A 24709-nucleotide genomic window follows, 5' to 3' on the forward strand; every position below is an offset into this window, starting at 1 on the left:
ATACGTAAATGATTTGGAGGAAGGTATAGGTGGTCTGGTTAGCAAGTTTGCAGATGACATGAAGATTGGTGTAGTAGCAGATAGTGAAGGGGACTGTCAGAGATTACCGCAGAATATAGATAGATTGGAGAGTTAGGCGGATAAATGGCAGATGAATTTCAATCCGGGCAAATGCGAGGTGATGCATTTTGGAAGATCTAATTCAAGATCAAACGATACAATGAATGGAAAAGTCTTGGGAAAAATTGATGTACAGAGAGATCTGTGTGTTCAGGTCCATTGTTCCCTGAAGGTGGCAACACAGGTCAATAGAGTGGTCAAGAAGGCATACGGCATGCTTTCCTTCATCGAACGGGGTACTGAGTACAAGAGTTGGCAGGCCATGTTACAGTTGTATAAGACTTTGGTTCGGCCACATTTAGAGTACTGCGTACAGTTCTGGTCGCCACATTACCAAAAGGATGTGGATGCTTTGGAGAGGGTGCAGAGGAGGTTCACCAGGATGTTGCCTGGTATGGAGGGCACTAGCTATGAAGGAAGGTTGAGTAGATTAGGATTATTTTGATTAGAAAGACGGAGATTGAGGGGGGACCTGATTGAGGTCTACAAAATCATGAGGAGTATAGAGAAGGTGGATAACAAGAAGCTTTTTCCCAGAGATGGGGACTCAATTACTAGGGGTCATGAGTTCGAAGTGAGAGGAAGGAAGTTTATGGATGATATGCGTGGAAAGTTCTTTACGCAGAGGGTGGTGGGTGCCTGGAATGCATTGCCAGCAGAGGTGGTAGACGCAAACTTGATAGTGTCTTTTAAGATGTATCTGGACAGGTACATGGATGGGCAGGGAGCAAAGGGATACAGACCCTTAGAAAATAGATGACAGGTTTAGACAGAGGATCTCGATGGGCGTAGGCTTGGAGGGCTGAAGGGCCTGTTCCTGTGCTGTAATTCTCTTTGTTCTTTGTTCTTTGCTGTAAAAGACTCCTGCTTTCTAAATATAGACTTGCCTGCAAGTGGCTGCTCCCAGTCTATGTTTGCCACATCCTGCCTAATGATATTGAAATTGGCCTACTCCCTGTTTACTTTAACACTATCCTCATCCTTTGCCAGAATGACTTTGAAACTTGGGGTCATGGTCACGATCCCAAAAATGTTTACCCACTGACACTTCAGCCACTTGACTGGCTTCATTCCCTAGGATTATTTCTTGCACTGTCCCATCTCTAGTAGGGCCATCAATTTATTGGTGCAAAAAGCTCCCCGGATGCACTTTAAAAATTTCAGCCCATCTAATTGTTTCATGTTAAGGCAATCTTGGTTAATGTTAGCAAAGTTGAAATCCACGACCATGATAATCCTATTTCTCTCACACCTTTTCTATAATATTCCTACATGTCTGCTTCTGTATCTCCCTTTGGACTGTTGAGAGGCCTGTAGTATAATCCCAGTAGAGATATTGCTTTTTTTAAATTTCTCAGCTGCACCCAGATTGTGTCTTCTGAGGAGGCTTCTAAGATATCCTCCCTCATTACTGCCATGATGATGTCCTTTATCATAATGCAATGCCACCATCTCTTAATTTCAGGTTTGATAAGGGGAATTTTCTATATCTGGAATATCATGCTGCCCTGCCTTTCATCATAATCCATCACTAAAGAATGGGGAGCCTGCCTGTTGTTTTGTAGTGCCATATTTCCAGGTTATTTTGGTTACCATAGTTGCTTTTGTAGGTTAAAGTTTGTATATGGGTTTTGTTTCCTGAAAATGTAGTTGTTACTCGATAGAACTAATTCTTATGAAATTAAGAACCCTCACCTCCAGATATCTGTCATTACCAAATATGTGAAAGTAGATGCTGATTAAACATACCATTTACTGGGTCTACAGTGAAAATCTGTGCTTTTCAAATAAAGTATTATGACATTTATATGCTTTGTTAGTTGAATTCATTACACTGCTTTAAAGCATGTATCTACAATTATCCTCAGTTTATTGCGCAGTAATGGTACTAATTGTAAATACAAGCAGCAGTGTTAAACTCATATTATTTATATCTACTTGATTGAAGTCTGTTTGGGAGAGGAGAAATGTTGGCTTAGAAAGCATATGGCAATTTTTTGGCTAATGATACTACAGAGTGGGACAGGAAGGGAAATGTGGGGCTAAAGAGCAATAAGTTCCCTGAAACTGAAAAGTAGCTACAGAGTTAGTGGATACACTGAAAGTAATCTTCCGAGTAAATCTTAGGTTCTGGAAAATTTTCTAAGCATTGGAAAACTACCAGTGTTACTCTGTTATCTAAAAAGGGAGGGAGAGAAAAAGAGAGGTAACTATAGGCCATCTCAGCTTAAGGTCTGTTATGGAGAAATGCTAGTCTGTTATAAAGAATGTAATCAAAGAACCTGTCAGAAATACATAATCTGGTTAAACAGAGTCAACGTGGCTTCATGAAGGAGAAATGGTACCTGACAAAATTACTGAAATTCTTAAATAAAGGGATAGAAAAGGGGAAGCATTGGCTAGAAAACTTAGGATTTTCCAAAGACATTTGATAAGGTGCCATATGTTAAGCCACTTAATAAGATAATACCCATGTTGTTGGAGGTAGTATTTTAGCATGGATAGAGGATCAACTATGTAACTGACATTTGAATTGGGGCAAAGTTCAGGGTGACAACTTGTAACAAGTGGAATGCCACATGGATTAATGCTGGAGCCACAATTATTTACAATATATATTAATGACTGGGACGAGGAAAGTGAATATACTGTAGCCAAGTTTGTGGATGACACAGCAATAGTTGGGAAAGAAACTGATGAGGAATACAGAGTCAGCAGAGGAATATGGTAGAGATGGATGATTGTTGGCGGTTTAACTTGAGAGTTTCATGTCTCAGGTGAGGGATACAGTTGAGATTTGAAGGACCTTCATATAAATGGGTGAAGTGAGTGGGCAAAAACATGGCAGATGTGTGGAAATATGTGGCTTTGCACTTTGGTAAAATAAGGGAGTTGAATATTATTTAAATACAGAAAAATTGCAGAAAGCTACAGAACAGAGAGGTGTGGAAATCTTCATGCATAAATCATAATGAGCTAGCATACAAGTTCAGTGAGTAATAGGAAAAAGAAACAGGATGTTGGCATTTATTTCAAATCGAATTAAAGAAGGGAGATTTTGCTTAAAACTATACTGAATACTAGTCAACAAAATGTGAGGCTGGATGAACACAGCAGGCCAAGCAGCATCTCAGGAGCAGATAGCAGATGCTGCTTGGCCTGCTGTGTTCATCCAGCCTCACATTTTGTTGTCTTGGATTTTCCAGCATCTGCAGTTCCCATTATCCCTAGATACTAGTCAGACCACAGCTGGTATACTGTGAACAATTTTGGGCCCATTATCAAAGGGAAGATCTAATTGCACTGGAGGCAGTGCAGTGGAAGTCCACTAGGGTGGTATTCGGTATGGAAGCACTATCTTATAAGGAGAGGCTAAGTTGGTTGTGCCTATACTCATTGGAATTTATACTTTAAGCCATAAATCCAGATTACAGTGGATCAGGCAGCGTCTATGGAGAAAGAGAGAGCAAGTTGATGTTTTGAGTCTAGATGACTCTTCCTCGGAGCTGTGATTTCCAGGAGTTTTTGTTTACAGTACAGATTACAGCATTGCAATAATTTGCTCCCTCATTGGAATTTAGAACGATAGGAGGCAACCTTCTTGAAATATACACGATTCTTAGGGGATTTAACAGGATAGATGCAGAAAGGTTGTTTCTTCTCGTGGATGAATCTAGAAGCAGAGGGCATAATTTCAGAATAAGGGTCACACATCTAAAACCGACGAGAGGGGAATTTTCTTCTCTGAAGGTGGTGAATCTGGAATTGTTTACCTGAGAGGGCTGCTGAGGCTGGATCATGAAGTATATTCAAGGCAGAGACAGACAGACAGACAGAGTGTTTAATCAGTAGCTGAATCTAGGCTTGAGGGGGCAAAAGGCAGGAAAGTGGAGTTGAGGCTTATCAGGTCAGCCTTTGATCACAATGAATGATGGAATGGACTTGATGGGCTGAATTATTTTTCATTCATTCATGGACTGTGGGTGTCATGGACTAGGCAAGCCAGGATAGCCCATTCCCTAATTGCCCAGAGGGCAGTTAAGAGTCAGCCATATTGCTGTAAGTCTGGAAACAAGTATAGGACGGATCAGGTAATGATAGCAGTTACATTCCCAAAATGGCATTTGTGAACCAGATGGGTTTTTCCTCACGATTCTTGATAGGTTCATACTCATCATTAGACTCTTAATTCCAGATTTGTTTTTCATTGAATTCAAATTCCACCATCTGCTATGGTCAGGTTTGAACCCAGGTCCCCAGAATTTTACCTGGTTCCCTGGATTCATAGGCCAGCAATAATACCATTAGGCCATCGATTCTAATTAGAGTCACGGTGTCATGGTGACGTACAGCACAGAAACAGATCCTTCGGTCCAATTTGTCCATGCTGACCAGATATCCTAGATAAATCTAGTCCCATTTGCCAGCAGTTGGCCCATTTACCTTCCTATTTATATACTCATCCAGACGCCTTTTAAATATTGTACCAGCCTCCACCACTTCCTCTGGCAGCACATTCCATACACACACCACCATTCTGTGATAAAAGGGTTGCCCCTGAGGTCCCTTTTAATTCTTTGCCCTTTTAGCTTAAACCTATGTTCTCTATGTTCCACCACCCAGGGAAAAGACCTTGTTTATTTATCCTATCTATGCCTGTTATGATTTTATAAACCTCAATTACGTTACCCTTCAGCCTTCGCTCCAGGGAAAATAGCCCCAGCCTATTCAACCTCTCCTTATAGCACAAGCCCTCCAACCCTGGCAATATCATTGTAAATCTTTTCTGAACCCTTTCAAGTTTCACAACATCCTTCCTATAACAGATGACCAGAACTGCACACAGCTTTCCAAAAATGGCCTAACCAATGTCCTGTACAGCAGCAATATGACTCACAACTCCTGTACTCCGTGCACTATCCAGTTGGTGAATTCTTTGGCTGCAACAGGTCCTGTTGACATTGAGGGAATAAATTTATACAAATCATGTCATACCTAGATCATAAATATATATTTATTAAGATTTGGCTTTTTCTTTTCACTTACAGAGAACCGTAAATGATTCGGATTGTCCCCCATCCATTGATGATCTTGTACCTATTATCAATGACCAGTCAGAATATATCCAACATTTGGAGGCAGAAGTCAAGCTTTTCAAGGTTAGTTGTTTGTGTGCTTACTTTTCAGATGAGTTGTAAAATGTTAAACTCCAAACTCTCTTCCAAGGTATTTTGCAAAAATAGAGGGTAAATAATAGCGCTGGATATTATGTATGCAACCTACAGATGTGTTTTTTTTCTGGAGTGGAGAGCACACATAATGCATAAGGTTCCCTGTCTACCACATTGTCAAAACAGCTAAGCTCATTGCAATGATAGTAGGTGGGTGGGCATCATAATCAGTAGTCTGCCATAATCAAATAACCAAGGGTCAATTGTACTTGTAAATGAGCCAGCTAAACCCGATAATGCCTACACTATAATACAGTGGAAGTTGTACATATTGGTTATGGATGATTACACTCAGTTTTTATGTTTTTGGTTAGACTTCAAGCCCTGATGTTTGTGGACCTGGTGGTGGAGGGCACCTGGACCGGTTGAAAGGTCTCATCATGGGCATGGTGGTGGGCATGGCTAGGGTGTCTCTAAAAGGGTCCAGGTAGCAGGCAGTAGAAGGGTCTTCTTCACTTACATTTGAACCTGGGTGTCATTGGGAAGGGAGCGCACCGTGTCCACCAGTACTCTTGATCCCTTTAGAAAGAGGTGGGCACTGTAGGGGTTAGAATGCTTTATTTTAACCTCCAACTCCATTTTGACTTAGTCTGCTCCCTCCTTCCCTCTCTCCCTATCCGCCTCACTTTTTGAAGTTAGCATTGCCCTTTTCAGGCTTTGCTTGTAAGTATTCAGTTGGCCACATGGGTGTTTTCATGCTGGTGGAGGAAAAAAATGATAAAGCCTATTCACAATGGTGTCTACATTTCTTTGTCTCACAAAAAAATGAAATATAACCACGGCGATTTGGGGATAAAGAAGAAAGCAGGCCCAGAGGCCCCCTTGTAGCCAGCCCCAGTGTCCCTACCCCTGGACCAAAGGGCCTGGCTTCAATTCCCACCTGAGTTGGGCAGGCAGTGGAAGGGACAGTCAGTTTTGCTAGAAGTATTAAGAAGGAAGGCTGTACTTGGAAGTGGGGCTGTTTACACACTGAGGACATCCATCCTGGCCCTATAAATTGTGACCTGTTTTTCGTAATAAAGATCAAAAAACCATAAATGCTATAATTCAGAAATGAAAACAGAAGTTGCTGGAAAAAATTCAACAGGTTGGACAACATCAGTGGAGAGAAATCAGAATTAATGTTTTGGGTCGAGTGACCATTCCTCAGAAATCAACCCTTATGTCTTTATCTGCCTGCTCCAACCATCTACGTCCCTGGACCCCCTCCCCCACCCAAGCAAGTGATTGTTTACTGATGCAAATTCTGATCACAGCACCGAAAGCAAAAGTAACTTAAATAATTGGCTATGTATTTCTTGGTCTGAATCATGATCCTGTTTCAGAAATGAATGCTTAATGTTGAGAATCACTTTTATTGTATCCTTGAATTGCAAAATGTCCAAATGGATTTGAGAGTACACAAAGCACGAGGTATTCTGCTACAGAAACCACGTGCAGATAAGTACCTCAAGCACAAGCCCATCAGGCACAGGTCAGCACATAACAAGTTTAGACCCTGCAGGAAAAGGTGATGATAGATCTTGTTGGATGCTTCCCTGAGCAGATTTATCAAAGTCATTTGGCAGAGTGTTTTTTTGCTAGACTTGCAAACAAGGACCAAGACTCAGCCTGTCTGGTTGTGAGAAAGGCCCTCCCTATCAAATCCTTCCTGTATGCCTGGAATCTCTCCACCAAAACACACACAAAACAAATTGGGGCTTTGGTTTGCTCCCACATCGCTAACTGAATGCTGATATAATGACAAATGATGACTGGAACTTGATGTCAATCAGGCGCCGCCTGGCTTGCAGCATTGGATGAAGCTTAGCAGTGCCACACAATAGGAGTGCTTCCTCCGCTCCAGTGTCCTTGTGCTCCTCGTCAAAAGATTTCTTCTCTTTCTGTGGTTCCTTGGCATCCAGCACATTGTTTTTGCCTACTCCAGATGTGACAGAGCATGCTATGATGATGTGCAGTCTCTCTACTGGAGGCTGCCCCAGATTGAGTCCAAGCCCAGGACCCACAACTTCAGTAGCCCCGTCGCTCTACCACTGCCCTGCTTAAAGCAAGGGTAGCGTTAAACATTCGCTGTATATTAGTTGGGAGTTTGCAATGCTATCATGAAACATGGTTGCAGTGGATAGCACTTGTCCCACAACAGCTATCATTTCAAGGTTCCCAAACAATCAAACACACCAGGTATGTGAGAGTGCTACAGGATAATAGCGTTATACGAGATGCCGGGACAGCAGGCATGCACTTACAATAAGTGGTAACAGTGATCACCGATCATATGGACATCGATTCATTGGAACTTCATCCTCTTGATGAATTCTGCTGCATAGTGGTATATTCCTCTCAGTGCAACATGTCTATGGCACCCTATGCCTGGTGCTGCTGGTCAGCTTTTATTGCCCATCCCTAGTTGCCCTTGAGAAGGTGGTCATGAGCTGCCTTTTTAGACCATTGAAGTCCATGCATTGTGGTTGGACCCATAATGTTGTTAGGGAAGGAATTCCAGGATTTTGGTAAGTTGCTTGGACAGGAATTTGTAGCTGGTCATTTTCCCATGTATCTGCAGCCTTAGTCCTTCTAGATGATAGTGGTTGTGGGTTTGGAAGATGCTGTCTGGGGAACCTTGGTAAATTTCTGCAGTGCATCTTGTGGGTGATCCATACTACTGCTACTGAATGTTAGTAGCAGAGGGAATAGATATTCATGGAAAGGTAATCAAGTGGAGGCAGGTTTTACATTAACTTTCACATGAAGGGGCAGAATCATTTCCCTCAGAGCAATTTCCACCCTCTGTTTCCCTCAACTTGTCCTTGCAGCAATTTTGTTGTCAAGAAACTTAAACCAGAAGTATGGAGGGACAGGTCTAACTGTCCTGTTTGTGGATCTGCAACAATATCTGTTTAGAAATGTAGGTTGAATGGAGAAATAAAAATAATTGATACGGTGGAACACATATAGATATTAAAAACATTTAAAGATAGAAGATTCACATAGAATAATGAGTTAATCATTAAGTATTCCATTGTAACCAGCAGAAAAGTCAGAATTACTTCGAAGGAGACATGGAAACAATGAACGTATGCTATTAATAGTGCTCAGCACAAACAACAAAACGGTATAGACAAAGGTTTAGTCATGTAAAGGCCTGTTAAGGAACCTGACACAATCACACTTGAGCACGAAAGTATGGTGGTAACTACCAAAAAGATATTGGAACTATCAAATCTGATGCATTCAAGTGATAAGAACTGGCAAAGATCCTTATCACACGAATACCATTACATATCAGTATCAAACAACTGTCATAAAGACAGAGAAATGAAACATCTTTACTGAAACACATTAAAGATTCTTTTGTGATTGAAAGAATAAGGGAGAAATTAAAGAAATCTCCATGTTACAAAAATCACTAATAAATTGGCTATATTAAAGCTTGTGATTGAAATCTTCCCTAAATAATTAAGGAATAATATTACATAATATAGTATCAAATGCTGTAGGGAGGAAACTTTCGTAGATTAACAGCCACATTTGCAAATTAAGAGGGATTTGAACAGTAGTAAGACTGTACCACTGAAATTTCAGAAGTGTTAGGAACTTCATAATCCTTCTCAAAAGATATCTTTTCCCAGTGGGAGAGAATATCTCACTTGCTTGTGCATTAGATAAAACTTTACTTTTAATATTGATGAATATTCTATTTTGAGATATTCTTGAATTGTCGTAATTGCTATCAAACTGAGAACTGTTGGATTTGCTATTATATGTTTTGATCATTTTTGGCATAACAGTTTGCACTATCCGTTTGGTGTGTTACTTGTTAATGAAAATAACAGATTGAAAATCCACATGGTGAATTGTTCATGGTTTCAGTTTAGTTAACTTGAACATTTTTTTCATATTTATTGTGTCAAAATAAATTATTTTCTGCAAGAAAATATCTAGTTGTGTATGAAGTACAGAAAACAAATAGCATTCTCATTTTTAAGCTAGATAAACTGATTTCTTAAAGTGCAGTCAAAAGCAGATGTAAATATTATGCATGTTAAATTAAGATATAATAAAGTGTGAGCTTTAGAACAGGAAGTGTGTAATAATTGTATAACTCGTCACATCATGTGGTAATGGCATATGTGATAAATCATTTTACATATTCGTTTAAGTGTCTGATGTGTCTATATGCAAAGTAAGTAGTGAGGTGCACTGTGTTAGGACATTTTTGAATGATGTTCCCACAACAGCTATCATTTCAAGGTTCCCAAACAATCAAACACACCAGGTATGTGAGAGTGCTACAGGATAATAGCGTTATACGAGATGCCGGGACAGAAGGCACGCACTTACAAGATGTGTTATTAATTAAAGCACCTGGCTGAATTATGATAGTTGACTATTATGCTATATTGACTTATGATGGCATATTTTCACAAGTTTGATTCCAAGCTCCACAGTTTCAACTGAATAATGTTCAAAATAATCTATTTTATAATGTAATAATGAGTAATTGCTTTATAGATGAAGGTAATTATTACTTAAAATTATATTGTTCTTCTTGATACCTTGCAGTACATTGACAAATTTTCTTACCACATTTTTGGTAATTTATCAATTCAGGAGGAACTCTTGAATGTGAAAGAACGGGTGCAGATTGTTGTAGTTGAAAATGAAAAACTTCATGAGCAACTAAGGGCAAGAGCTGTTCAGGCTACTATGAATGCACCATCTGTCTGTCCTTTATCAGTAAGTCTTAATTTCGTGATAAGATATACAAGTTGAATGACATGTTTTAAAGTTTAGTGTGTGAAAGAAAAATTAGGCACTAAAACTATTTAATTCCTTAGTCATTCATGAAAACTCATACTGCAAATGAGAGTTTCAGTACAAAGTTAGTAGAATGAAAATGTTGTTGCTTAGTCGGCACAACATTGTGGGCTGAAGGGCCTGTTCTGTGCTGTACTGTTCTATGTTCTATGCACTGTGTATAGAAAATGGCAGCATGAAAACATTAATCATGGCCGGTGTTAATCTCCAAAAGGTAACTGTATTTATTTTCAAATCCACACTTCTTGACGAACAAAAAAAACTGCAGATGCTGGAAATCCGAAACAAAATCATAAATTGCTGGAAAAACTCAGCAGGTCAAGCCGCATCTGTGGAGAGAAAGCACAACTAACATTTCAGGTCCAGTGACCCTCATTCAAAACTGATCGTAGTTAGGAAGAAGTTGGTATGTTTGTGGTAGAAGGGGTGAGGGTATGGTGGAGGGTTAGGAAGGAGTAAACAATAGGTGGAGATGGAACCCAGATTTGTTTATATGGGAACTTCATTTTAGTTAACCACTTAAAACTCAAACCCCACTGATGAACAGCTCCCTATGTTTACACAATTAATTCAAAACCAATTAACTTTTAACTAATACACCTATCATCTATTCCTTCATTCTGTTATGTATCAGACATTCCTTCAGACCACATTAGATAGTGAATCATAGTTTCCAAAATACTAGCATACTACTCTAAGGAAGTAATTTCTGAGTTCCACAGTGGCTTAATTGATTGGATTGTGTAGAAGTTTATCTTATGGAGAATGTCTGAACTCCAACATGTCACCTGAAGTGGGCTGCTGTATGTCACACATACTTGTCAGTTAGTTATTGCTTTTGTCATTTGGGTTGTTATGGACTGGACGTAAAGTGATAATTTTGCATGATAAATTAGGGCTTCAGGAATCATAAATAAGATCAAACTTAAAAGACTGTTGAAACCTCCTTACTAGAAGATAGCTTGTCTCAGCCATCAATATGAGCAGGTACTGGGAGTCAATTTATCCATGCTACTTCTAGGTTGCAAAGGGTAATTTTTGCATGCAGAATTACACTAGACATCAAGTCTATCTTATTATCCCAACAATATGTATTTTCTGTATCCTAATCTGAATACAACAATAACTTGGTTCATAATAGAACATTTTCAACAAAAATTGTGTTTGCTAGTGAACTTAGGCTCAAGTTGAAATATATGAACACTTAAGTAGGGCGTACTGCAACATCATTGCATCTATACAAGAATATCAAGTCTAAGCAGAAGCATGTGGCTTATTTTTCAAGACTATACAAGTGCTGAATGTTGCAAGAGCCAGGGAAATGAACTTATAGTATAATAAAATAGACCAGAACTTGGGACTGATTAGATTGTTCTTCAGAGAACAATTTTCTGTCAAAATTGCTATGAGTTGCTTGGTTTATGTAGAAAATAAGCTCCAGAATTAATGATGGGTTCTGAAGCTTTTGAGAGATATGTACTTAAAACTAAGTTTTAGATTCTTTTACTTCCTTTGTATTCACCTTCATATTCGTGCAAGTCCCATAATATTCACTATTTTTGGGCCTAAATTTTACTGTGTTCATATTCTAAAAAGATCTAATTGGTTTGAATATACAGAAATGCATTTGGAATTCTCAAGAATTGATTCGTTATGTCTGAGTCCTTTAACATACATTTGCCTGCCGTGTTCTTACTACACTTTGTGCTTCCAAAATGCTATGGCACCTTTCAGAATCAATAGAATTAAATACCATAGAAGGAGGCAAAATGTCCTTTGTGTCTGTGCTGGCATTTTGAAAGAGCCATTCAGTTAGCCTTAATTTCTTGATCTTTCTCCATAATCCTGTTTTATTTCTCAAGTAACTATACAATTCCAAATTTGAAAGTTGCTAACAAATCTGACTTCTGCCAGTGTCTCTGGCAGTGCATTCCAAATCATAATTTAAATGAAGTATTTTTTTCTGTTTTGTTTTGCCAATTATCTTAAGCCTCTGGTTACTAACATTCCTACTGCTGGAGATGTGTACTCCTTATTTATTCTGATGAACATAATGATGAACACTTCTACTAAAACTTCCCTTAACCATCACTGCTGAGAATTCCTGTCTTGTTTATTCTCTCCATGTAACTGAAATCTCTCATCTCTAGTACCATCGTGGTAAAATTTTCTCAGTACTCTTTCCAAGGCCATAGTTTCGAGTCTTTTAAACTTGATGCATATATCAATGTAAATTTTCTTTAAAAGTTTTGTATTTCCCACTTTGTCCCAATCTTTCCCAGCCAAATTCACAAGCAACTTGTTTAGTGGACCAAAAGGCCGTCAAAAGACCGGAAGTGCTGGAGCCAATCTCATTAGCAAAAGACCAAAATCAGCCATCTTTTATTTCGACACAACCAGAGAGCAAAACTGTTACAGAAGAAATCAAAAAGTTACAGCTAGAAGTGGTGAGTTTATTGTGTGTAGGTATATGCAAATGTATTTATCTTGAGGAAACCTGTTCTTATAATTTCATGTCTCATTTTCAGGAAAATCTTAACGTTCTTTACCAAGGAAAGACTGAAACACTGGAGACTCGGGTTTCATTACTCAGGTAATAATATCCTGGATACAACTTATTTGTAATAATGTACTCAGTATTTAATTTCTACACTGTGGAGCCATTCCAGCTTTGTTTTAGAATTCAACAAGCAAAAGACACATTTGCTTAAAAAAAAGTTGTTCAGATGATTATGGCCGTTTTAAGGTTATATCCCTTTTTCTGGATTACTTTGCGAAGAAAATGTTCCCTCCATCGTCTCTACAAATCCTTAAATCATCTCAAAAACCCCAATTAGGTTGCCTTAATCTTCTTTATTTGATTCTATGAAACCTGTACTCATAATTTAACTTTGTCAGCTTGTATTGTTCTCGTGAATCTGTGCTGCACTAATTTCAAGATCAGTCCATCTTCCTGAAGTACATTGCTAGGAACAGGATGTAGCACTATAGTTCTACACAACTGCAGTGTAGTTTCCATTCCTTTTGTATTCTGCCTCATTTGAAATAATAGATAAGATTTTATTGCACTTTTTTCTATATCTGTCCACTGGTTTTTAATGATTCCTGTAAATCTTTTCTAAAGTGTCCAGCTTCTCATCTTTTCAGAAAATAATATGATCACTCTTTCTTAGACCCAATCTGATTAACCTTGTACTTTCTCACATTCAACTTTATCTACCACAGTATTGTTTGATTTTTATCTGAATATGGTAACCATATTTATGCAGCAAATTTCTAAGCTGAGTTGTTGTAACAAAAGTATTAGGATTTCACTTTATTTTTCATGTTTCAGTAACATTTTTGATTTTCTTCAGTTTGACTGATTTTATTGTGAGCCATTGTGGTATAGCATTATGAATTAAATAGATTTCTATGGATGCAATGGATTACATTGCATCTGTTTCCAAACAAGAACACTGACAGGTAAGGCCAATGCGCTCAGGATGTGGAAAGGTATATGAGACTGGGATCTTATGGCCATTGCAAAAACATGGCTAATGGTGGGACAGGACTGGCAGCTTTATGTGCCAGGGTACAGGTGCTTTAGGTGGACAGAGGTGGAGGAAAAAGTGGATGGGGAGTTGCATTTTTGATTACGGGGACTATCACAGCAGTAGGCAAAGACAAAATAATTGAGGGATCATCCAGTGAGGTTTTGGTGGGTGGAGCTAAGAAATAAGAAGGGAATGCTGATGTTATTGAGGTTGTATTATAGCCTCCCAAATATCAATGGGAATTAGAGGAACAAACATGCAGGGAGACTGGGGAGACTTGCAGGTGCAATAAGCTTGTCAAATGGGGGATTTTAATTTTCCTAACATACACATATGCCATAAAGTGTTAAGGACTCAGATGGGGTGGAATTTGTTAATTTCCTGAATTTGTGTTCAGAAAAGTTTCCATAACCGTATATAGAGGGTTCTACTTGTGAAGGGTCCTACTCTGGAAGGGGTAAACTTGACCTACTCTTGGGAAATAGAGCAGGACAGGTGACCAATGTGACAGCGGAAGAGCACCTTGAGACCAGTGACCATAGCTCTATTAATTTTAAAATAGTTATGAAGATGGACAAATCTGGTCCACAGGTTCAAGCTCTAAACTGGAGCAAGGTGAATTTTCATGGAATGAGACAGGAGCTTGCAGGCATTGATTGGAGTAGTTTGTTTATAGGCAAAGGGACCTCTAGCAAGTAGGAAGCCTTTAAACGTTGACACTTAGAGTCCAAGATCTATATGTTTTTGTGAGGGTGAAGGGCAAGGTTGGCAGGAGTAGGATGACAAGCGATGTTAAGGCTTTGACTAGAAGAAGGAGGCATGGCTCAGGTATAGGCAAATGGGATTAGAGGAATCCCTAGATGTATATAGGGTTTATAGGAGTTTATTGAAGAAGGAAATCAAGAGAGTGAAAAGGGGGCACAAGATAGCTCTGGCTGAGAAGATTAGGGTGAATCCAAAGAGATTCTTTAAAGGAAAAAGAATAACTAGAGAGGGAATAGGGCTTCTCAAGGACCAAAGCAGACATGTAGGTGTGGAATCGCAGAAGATGGGCAAGGTCCTCAATGAGTATTTCTCCTCTGTGTTTATTGTGGAGAAAGACATGAAGACTTGGGAAAGTTAGTGGCAATACCTTGGGGACAGTCTATAACAAAGTAGAGGAGGTGTTGGAAGTATTAGAATGTATGAAGGTAGATAAATCTCCTGGCCATGAGCAGATATATTCAAGAACCCTGCAACAGGCTGGAGAAGTTGCAGGGGCCCTGGTTGATATATTTGAGTCATCATTAGTCACAAGTGAGGTCCTAGAAGACTGGCTGTTAGCGACTGTATTGCCTTTATTCAAGAAGGGCTGCAAAGAAAAATCTGGGAACGATAGACTAGTAAGCCTAACATCTGCGATAGGTGAGTTACTTGAGAAGATTCTGAGGGATAAGATGTACATGCATTTGGAAGGAGAGAGTTTGATTTGGAATAGTCAGCATAGCTCCTTGCTTGGGAGATCATGCCTCACAAATTTGTTAGAGTTCTTTGATGAATTGACCAGGAGGGTTGATGAGAACAGGGCAGTAGACATAGTCTGTGTGGATTTCAGTAAGGCCTTTGACAATGTTCCACATGGTAGGCTGCTCTGGGAGGTTAAATCACATGGAATCCAGGGAGAGCTGGCAAATTGGCCCATTGCTGTTTGTTAATATATCAATGATTTGGATGTAAATGTACAGGGCATGATTAGTAAGTTTGCAGATAACACTAAAATAGGCGGAATTGTGGACAGTGAAGAAAGATATTAGAAATTGCAGCAGGATCTTGATCAGCTGGGGAAGTGGGCCGAGAAGTGGCAAATGGAGTTTAATATAGACAAGTGAGAGATGTTGCATTTTGGAAAGTCAAATCAAGGTAGGAGTTTCATGGTGAATGGTAGGGTCTTAAGGAGTGTAGTGTAGCAGAGGGACCTTGGAGTTCAGGTCACGGGCCTCTGAAAATGAAATCAGGGCATTGAAGAAGGCTTTTGGCACATTGGCCTCCTTCAGTCAGGATATTGAGTACAGAAGTTGGGAAGTTATGTTGCAGTATTACAGGATGCTGGTGAGCATTGTTTTCAGCTTTGGTCACCTTGCCACAGAAAAGATATTAGTAAACTGGAAAGAGTGCAGATGAAATTTGCAAGGATGTTGTCAGGACTCAAGGGAGTTATAGGGAGAGGTTGGACCTAAGACATTTCTCTTTAGAGAGTAGGAGACTCATGAGGGATCTTTTATGGAAGTGTGTAGGGTCATGAGAGGCATTGATACGGTGACTGCACTCAGCCTTTTTCCCAGAGTTGGGGAATCAAGGAGTAGATGCAAAAATTTAAAGTAAGAGAGGCAAGAATAAATGGGAACCTGAGGCACAACATTTTTACCCATATGTGTACCACATGTGGAATGAGCTGCCACCAGAAGTGGTTGACGCTGTGGTTGTACATTAATAACTTTTAAAAGGTGTTTGGACAAATGCATGGACACGAAAGGTTTAGAAGGATATGGGCCAAATGCAGAGAAATGGGGTTGGCGTGGATGGATATTTTGGCCAGCACGGACCAGTTTGGCCAAAGGGCCGGTCTCCATGCGGTAGGACTCTGACTCTATGAAAAGAAACCTATCTGACTTTATGTACACAGTCAGTGACCCAAGGCTAGAATCAAATCTGGATCCCTGGTGCTGTGATGCATCAGTACTAACCAGTGAACCACCACACCACCCCAAAGGTGAAAACTGTAGAATTCCAAGAAACCTGGGTTTTCTAGTTTGCGGGTCACAATGGTTAATACACAGATCTGGCACGTAATCAGGAATGCTAACGGGTTATAAGCACTTACTAAGAGACTATTGGACATAAAAGTAATGCTGTTATGCTTCAGTTATAGGGCATTGTTGAGATCATATCTTGAACAAACAGTTTTGGTCATGGTAATAAAATATGAGGCTGGATGAACACAGCAGGCCCAGCAGCATCTCAGGAGCACAAAAGCTGACGTTTCGGGCCTAGACCCTTCATCAGAGAGGGGTATGGGGTGAGGGTTCTGGAATAAATAGGGAGAGGGGGGAGGCGGACCGAAGATGGAGAGAAAAGAAGATAGGTGGAGAGGAGAGTATAGGTGGGGAGGAAGGGAGGGGATAGGTCAGTCCAGGGAAGACAGACAGGTCAAGGAGGTGGGATGAGGTTAGTAGGTAGGAGATGGGGGTGCAGCTTGGGGTGGGAGGAAGGGCTGGGTGAGAGGAAGAACAGATGAGGGAGGCAGAGACAGGCTGGACTGGTTTTGGGATGCAGTGGGTGGAGGGGAAGAGCTGGGCTGGTTGTGTGGTGCAGTGGGGGGAGGGGACGAACTGGGCTGATTTTGGGATGCGGTGGGGGAAGGGGAGATTTTGAAGCTGGTGAAGTCCACATTGATACCATTGGGCTGCAGGGTTCCAAAGCGGAATATGAGTTGCTGTTCCTGCAACCTTCGGGTGGCATCATTGTGGCACTGCAGGAGGCCCATGATGGGCATGTCATCTAAAGAATGGGAGGGGGAGTGGAAATGGTTTGCGACTGGGAGGTGCAGTTGTTTATTGCGAACCGAGCGGAGGTGTTCTGCAAAGCGGTCCCCAAGCCTCCGCTTGGTTTCCCCAATGTAGAGGAAGCCACTTCCGGGACCGCTGCTGCAGTCACCGCCTCCACTTCCAGTTACAACACCACACAGACCACCCTCACCGCTGCTGCTGCCGCCCACCCTGCTCCTCCCACCGCCGACGGAACCCCGCCCACGGCCGATGACCTCATCGCTCCGCTCACAACCTCCACAGCCAGCAACCCCAGAGAAGACAGCCATACTGAGCCCTGCCGCATCTTCACCATCCCCCCAGACCTCCCACTGACTGAGGATGTACGGTCAGTCCTAAGCAAGGAGCTCACCTTTGTCCCCCTACAACCACACATCAATGAATACCAGTCACGGCTGGACATAGAGCAGTTTTTCCGCCGCCTTCGCCTCCACGCTTACTTCTTCAACCGGGAACCTAACCCTCCCTCCACTGACACCTTTGCCCGCTTCCAACATAAGTTCTCCTCCTGGACACCACCCCCAGGCCTCCTACCCTCCCTCGACCTCTTCATCTCCAACTGCCGTCGAGACATTAACGGCCTCAACCTCTCCACCCCCTCACCCACTCCAACCTCTCCCCTGCAGAACGGGCAGCCCTCCGCTCCGACCCCAACCTCACCATCAAACCCGCAGACAAGGGTGGCGCAGTGGTAGTATGGCGCATTGACCTCTACATCGCCAAGGCCAAACGCCAACTCTCCGACACCACCTCCTACCGCCCCCTTGATCATGACCCCACCCCCAAGCACCAAACCATCATCTCCAACACCATTCATGACCTCATTACCTCAGGGGACCTCCCACCCACAGCCTCCAACCTCATTGTTCCCCAACCCTGCACGGCCCGTTTCTATCTCCTTCCCAAAATCCACAAACCTGCCTGCCCTGGTCGACCCATTGTCTCGGCCTGTTCCTGCCCCATCGAACTCATCTCCACCTGTCTGGACTCCATTTTCTCCCCTTTGGTCCAGGAACTCCCTACCTACGTCAGTGACACCACCCACGCCCTCCACGTCCTCCAGAACTTCCAATTCCCTGGCCCCCAAGACCTCATTTTCACCATGGACGTCCAGTCCCTATACACCTGTATTCCACATGCAGATGGCCTCAAGGCCCTCCGCCTCTTCCTGTCCCGCAGGCCCGACCAGTCCCCCTCCACCGACACCCTCATCCACCTAGCTGAACTTGTCCTCACCCTCAACAACTTCTCTTTCAATTCCTACACTTCTTACAGACAAAGGGGGTGGCCATGGGTACCCGCATGGGCCCCAGCTATGCCTGCCTCTTTGTAGGTTACGTGGAACAGTCCCTGTTCCGCACCTACACGGGCCCCAAACCCCACCTCTTTCTCCATTACATTGATGACTGTATCGGCGCCGCCTCTTGCTCCCCAGAGGAGCTCGAACAGTTCATCCACTTCACCAACACCTTCCACCCCAACCTTCAGTTCACCTGGGCCATTTCCAGCACATCCCTCACCTTCCTGGACCCCTCAGTCTCCATCTCAGGCAACCAGCTTGTAACTGAAGTCCATTTCAAGCCCACCGACTCCCACAGCTACCTAGAATACACCTCCTCCCACCCACCCTCCTGCAAAAATTCCATCCCCTATTCCCAATTCCTCCGCCTCTGCCGCATCTGCTCCCACGATGAGGCATTCCACTCTCGCACGTCCCAGATGTCCAAGTTCTTCAAGGACCGCAACTTTCCCCCCACAGTGGTCGAGAATGCCCTTGACCGCGTCTCCCGCATTTCCCGCACCACATCCCTCACACCCCGCCCCGCCACAACCGCCCAAAGAGGATCCCCCTCGTTCTCACACACCACCCCACCAACCTCCGGATACAACGCATCATCCACGGACACTTCCGCCATCTACAATCTGACCCCACCACCCAAGATATTTTTCCATCCTCACCCTTGTCTGCTTTCTGGAGAGACCACTCTCTCCGTGACTCCCTTGTTCTCTCCACACTGCCCTCCAACCCCACCACACCCGACACCTTCCCCTGCAACCGCAGGAAATGCTACACTTGCCCCCACACCTCCTCCCTCACCCCTATTCCAGGCCCCAAGATGACTTTCCATATTAAGCAGAGGTTCACCTGCACACCTGCCAATGTGGTATACTGTATCCATTGTACCCGGTGTGGCCTCCTCTACATTGGGGAAACCAAGCGGAGGCTTGGGGACCGCTTTGCAGAACACCTCCGCTCGGTTCGCAATAAACAACTGCACCTCCCAGTCGCGAACCATTTCCACTCCCCCTCCCATTCTTTAGATGGCATGCCCATCATGGGCCTCCTGCAGTGCCACAATGATGCCACCCGAAGGTTGCAGGAACAGCAACTCATATTCCGCTTGGGAACCCTGCAGCCCAATGGTATCATGTGGACTTCACCAGCTTCAAAATCTCCCCTTCCCCCACCGCATCCCAAAACCAGCCCAGTTCGACCCCTCCCCCCACTGCATCACCTAACCAGCCCAGCTCATCGTCTCCCCCCACTGCATCCCAAAAGCAGCCTAGCCTGTTTCTGCCTCCTAACCTTTTCTTCCTCTCACCCATCCCTTCCTCCCACCCCAAGCCGCACCTCCATCTCCTACCTACTAACCTCATCCCACCTCCTTGACCTGTCTGTCTTCCCTGCACTGACCTATCCCCTCCCTTCCTCCCCACCTATACTCTCCTCTCCACCTATCTTCTTTTCTCTCCATCTTCGGTCCGCCTCCTCCTCTCTCCCTATTTATTCCAGTTCCCTCACCCCGTCCCCATCTCTGATGAAGGGTCTAGGCCCGAAACGTCAGCTTTTTGTGCTCCTGAGATGCTGCTGAGCCTGCTGTGTTCATCCAGCCTCACATTTTATTATCTTGGATTCTCCAGCATCTGCAGTTCCCATTATCACTGAAACAGTTTTGGTCACCTTATTTAAAGAAGAGTTTATATGCTTTGGAAGGCATACAGCAGAGCTTAATTAGGTTGCTATCTGGAGTAAGTAGGCAGTCTAGACAGGCAATAGATTTTGCAGGGTGGGCTTGCTTTCATGAGCGTTTAGAAGAGCAAAGGGTTGATCTGATTGAAACGCGTTGGACCTGAATGATCTTGATGATCTGGACATGGAAAGGGTGTCACCTCTTGTCGGTTAGACCAGAACTAGGAGGCCCAGTTGTTAAAGTTAAAGGTTACTGTCTTAGGAAAGAAAATGCAGGGAAATTATTTTTGAGAGTTGTGTAACTTTGGAATACTGCCTGAGAGGTTGGGGAATTTTTTTTTCATATTTTTAAGGCAGTGGTAAATAGATTCTTGTTAGGTAAGGGAATAAAAGGCTGTCAGAGAAAGAAGAGAATGTGCTATGTGGAACACAGAGGTTCAGCCATAATCTTATCGATGGCGGAGCAGGCTTGAACGACTGAATGGCATCTTATTGTTTCCAATTGGAATGCATTGTCATCCTTGGCTATTCCTAATTGGTCTCACCTATGTGTGACTGCAGGTCTACAGCATTGTGGTTGACTGGGATGCCCTCTGAAATGATGTAGAAAGCCACTCAGTTCATTTAAGAATCAACCAGATTGCTGTGGGTTTAGAATCACATGTAGGCCTGAACACTTGAGGATAGCAGAGTTCCTTCCCTCAAGGGCATTAGTCAACCAGGTGGGTTTTTATGTGCCAAATAATAGTGGTTACATGTTTGTCATTATGCTGGCCTTTAATTCCAGACTTTTATTGAAGTCAGCTTTCACCATTTGCCATGATGAGATTTGAATCCATGTCCCTACAGGAGCATTCTAGGTTTTTGAATTACTAGTCCATTGACACTATCATTTGCCTTCCCTTGAAATAATAGACCAAGAGCCACCATTCTTTGATGGCCTTGGTGACTTCAAAAATAGCTCTGCGTAACTTTATCAGCATTTGGTGATTCTTGCAAGCTTTGTCTTCCTATCACATGTCCTTTGCCTTCCAGATTTGGCTTTGAGTTCCAGCTATCTGGGAATTATTGAAATGCTGCCTTCTTAATATGCAGCTTTAGGTTGTTCCTCCATGCATTGAAAGCTTCTTGTATTGGTTCTCGGAGATCGTCTATTTCAGCCTTCTTTTCCAATCTTGGTAACAATGATGCTTGAAGCCAATGGACACAATTATTTTTATGCAGCTGACTTGATTCGATGACACAGTTCTGAAACTGAGCACGACATGTGATGATTTTTCATATTGGTCAAAAACTGCACATGGAATTCCTCTCTTTGCTGAGACTACTTTGAGGCTGAGAGTGATCTTCTTAGAAGTTTGAACCTTATTGTCCCTTACTGCTATGCAGGCGTTCATCATCTTTTTGAACATGTTGTTGATCCTTCCAGCCAGCACTAACCCCCTGCATATTTAAGTGATGCAGACATCAGTTAGATCTTTGACCTGCACAATTGTGTAATCCAAGCGGTAGCAAAGCTTTGATCTGAGATGCTTCTGTGTGATTTTGTAATTGTCTTTCTGGTGAAAGAGAGTGTGTGTCGTAATGAGGCCATGCTGACTATACCATTTGTTAGCAAGAGGATGTCACTCTTATTGGCACAAATTGGGTGGGAAAAGTCGATGATTCCACATGCATTGGAGTGCTGGTCTATTCTGGGTTGGAGTATCCCAAAGGAATGATCTTTTTGTTTCAGATAGCAGTGAAGACTTCATCAATGTCAAAGGTTATGCAGATGAAGTATCATGAGTGTTTCATTTACACAATTGGAGAGCTCTGGTTGTGTATCCAATATCTTGTCCCAGATGGTAAAACTTACACTAGAGGCACAAAAATCACTATTGGCCTTTCTAGTAGAATGTGCATTTCTCTTTTTTTTTCCTTCAGCTACCCTCTGCAGGAAGGCAGGTTTTCCTAAGGGCAATGACGTCAATTTGTAGTCTTGATCACCTCAAGTAGTACAACTGCAGTTCTTGAGATTATGATGAGTGTTTTAACTTTGCACTTTGTACCATTTGAAGTTTCCTTCAGATAACCATAAAAATGGAGATCCTGCAGACTGTTGTTCACCAGCCAGGAGAAAGTGGGACAGCTTATTTTGAAGGCATCTTTTCTAGTTTCATCCGCATTTGGAGTGAATGAGATATTCTGAAGACAATTCATGTACAATTGCTGTTACCAAAGACACACCTGACCCTACACAGATGTCTAAAGACCTTTGTGTATCTTTCACTTCTGATTCCTGTCTATGGACTCCCAAGGTCACAATCCGATCCCAATCAGAAATTCTCAGTCACCATAGATTTGACAAATGGACTCTAATAGACACCTGTCTATGACTTTGTTTAACATGGAAACCCTGAGTTGCCATCATTGTCCACATGATTTTGATAGGCTAGCGGTGAAATTTCAAAAATATTTCATACTACAGTTACTTTCTTGCAGCTTCTTCATCAAATTAACAGCTTCAGAATTCTTGTACCTTCTCATATGGTGAGACAATAGTCTTTCTTGGCCTATTCTATGATTGAGAACTTCTTGAAATGTTCATCTGGGAAATGGATTCAGTTGGAAGCAACCTGAAAATATCAGTTGTATGAACTAGGTACGAGAGTTAATTACAACTGTTGAAAACATTTTGTGGCATAGTGTTATATCTGTATACACATCATTGCTGTAAGGTTTTTGAATAGATTTGAAGCTCGGGTTGTGGATGCTGTGGTTGGTTCAATTGCTGAGCTCATTCATTCGTTCACAGATATTTCGTTACCCTGATGAGTAACATCAACAAATCTACAAACAGATCAAACACCCATGGGGTCACCTATTTCCGGACTAATAGCAGAAGCGGTGATGCAGAGGCTCGAAAGCATAACCCTTCCTTAAATCCAACCCAAACTATACATCCAATACGTGGACGACACTTTCGTCATCATCAAAAGGACCAAATTAGAGGAGACATACTAACTAATAAACAACACTGCCACCGACATCAAATTCACCAGGGAAGAGGAAAAGAATAAACAGCTCCCATTCCTGGATGTCATGGTAGAACGCAGGGCCAGTGGGGAATTCCTGATGAAAGTACACAGAAAAGTCACACACACTGACCAAGTACTGAATTTCAACAGTAACCACCTCAACACCCATGAACGAAGTTGAGTGAAAACACTATTTTAAATGAGCAACAACATACTGTAGCAACCCAGATCTATGCCAAAAAGAAGAGTACCTCTACTAAGTATTTAAAGATAACCAACGAACTGGATCCAATGATGCCTATCACACAAACAACATTAGGAAGATCCTGCACACCATAGCACACTTGTCACGCTACCCTACATCAAGAACATTTCCAAACTAAACCCAAGACTCTATGACCATTGGGCATCAGTGTGGCACACAAACTCACATTAACCCTACTGCTAACTTAAACCAAAGACTCCTTTAGCACTATGGACAGAACCAACATGATATACAAAATTCTATGTGAGGACTGCGTCAAACATTACATTGGACAGACAGGAAGAAAATTGGCCACAAGAACACTAAATAGCAACAAAAAGACATGGCCAATGCTCAGTCATCTTCATTCACATGGATGAGGAGAACCACCAGTTCAACTGGGACAACACCAGGTTCCTAGGACAGGCCAAACAGAGAAACACAGGAATTCCTAGAGCAAAAACAAAGTTGCTAGAAAAGCTCGGCAGGTCTGGCAGAATCTGTGGAGGAGAAAACAGAGTTCACGCTTCGGGTCCGGTGACCCTTTCTCAGAACTGGGAATTCCTAGAGGCCTGGTTTTCTACCAAGAAGCCCATCAACACATAGAACTAAACTCTTTATATATACCACTGCGTAAGAAAACCAGGAATGAGGTAATCAAATCCAATGGACCCAAGAGTTTAAATACCAGACGGGAAAACAAACAGTGCTTCATCGGAGGCTGCACTGATGACGTTACCTCGCGGGATAATGAACCAACCAACCACATCAGAGACTGGTTTGGTAGATCATTAATTAATGCTTCCAACTTAAGGCTACATGGAAGTGCTGAATGGAAACCCCATTTGGAGCTTGTCAAGGGCTGTGTTGATTAATAGACAATAGACAAAAGACAATAGGTGTAGGAGTAGGCCATTCGGCCCTTCGAGCCAGCACCACCATTCATTATGATAATAGCTGATCATCCACAATCAGTATCCTGTTCCTGCCTTATCCCTATAACCCTTAATTCCACTAACTTTAAGAGCTCTATCTATTTCTTTCTTGAAACTATCCAGAGACTTGGCCTCTACTGCCTTCTGGAGTAGAGCATTCCATATACCCACCACTCTCTGGGTGAAGAAGTTTCTCCTCAACTCTGTTCTAAATGGCCTACCTCTTATTTTTAATGGACTCCCCCATCAA

At 42.3% G+C, this 24709-nt stretch overlaps 1 protein-coding gene across 4 annotated transcripts in view; it reads left to right on the top strand.

Moving 5' to 3' along the window:
• Positions 1-24709, top strand: part of sdccag8 (SHH signaling and ciliogenesis regulator sdccag8) — a 328334-nt gene that overhangs the window by 20991 nt on the left and 282634 nt on the right. For all 4 annotated transcript variants that reach the window (XR_007248183.2, XR_007248182.2, XM_048536980.2 and 1 more), the window contains exons 4-7: positions 5169-5279; positions 9963-10088; positions 12452-12616; positions 12698-12762. Coding sequence is in view for 2 of the 4 variants with exons in the window: in XM_048536980.2 (XP_048392937.2) it covers positions 5169-5279; positions 9963-10088; positions 12452-12616; positions 12698-12762 (467 nt within the window). In the remaining 2 variants the exon portion in view is untranslated. The remainder of the gene's footprint in view (positions 1-5168; positions 5280-9962; positions 10089-12451; positions 12617-12697; positions 12763-24709) is intronic.

The sequence above is a fragment of the Stegostoma tigrinum genome, chromosome 9 (assembly GCF_030684315.1).
Source record: "Stegostoma tigrinum isolate sSteTig4 chromosome 9, sSteTig4.hap1, whole genome shotgun sequence".
Classification (NCBI taxonomy): domain Eukaryota; kingdom Metazoa; phylum Chordata; class Chondrichthyes; order Orectolobiformes; family Stegostomatidae; genus Stegostoma; species Stegostoma tigrinum.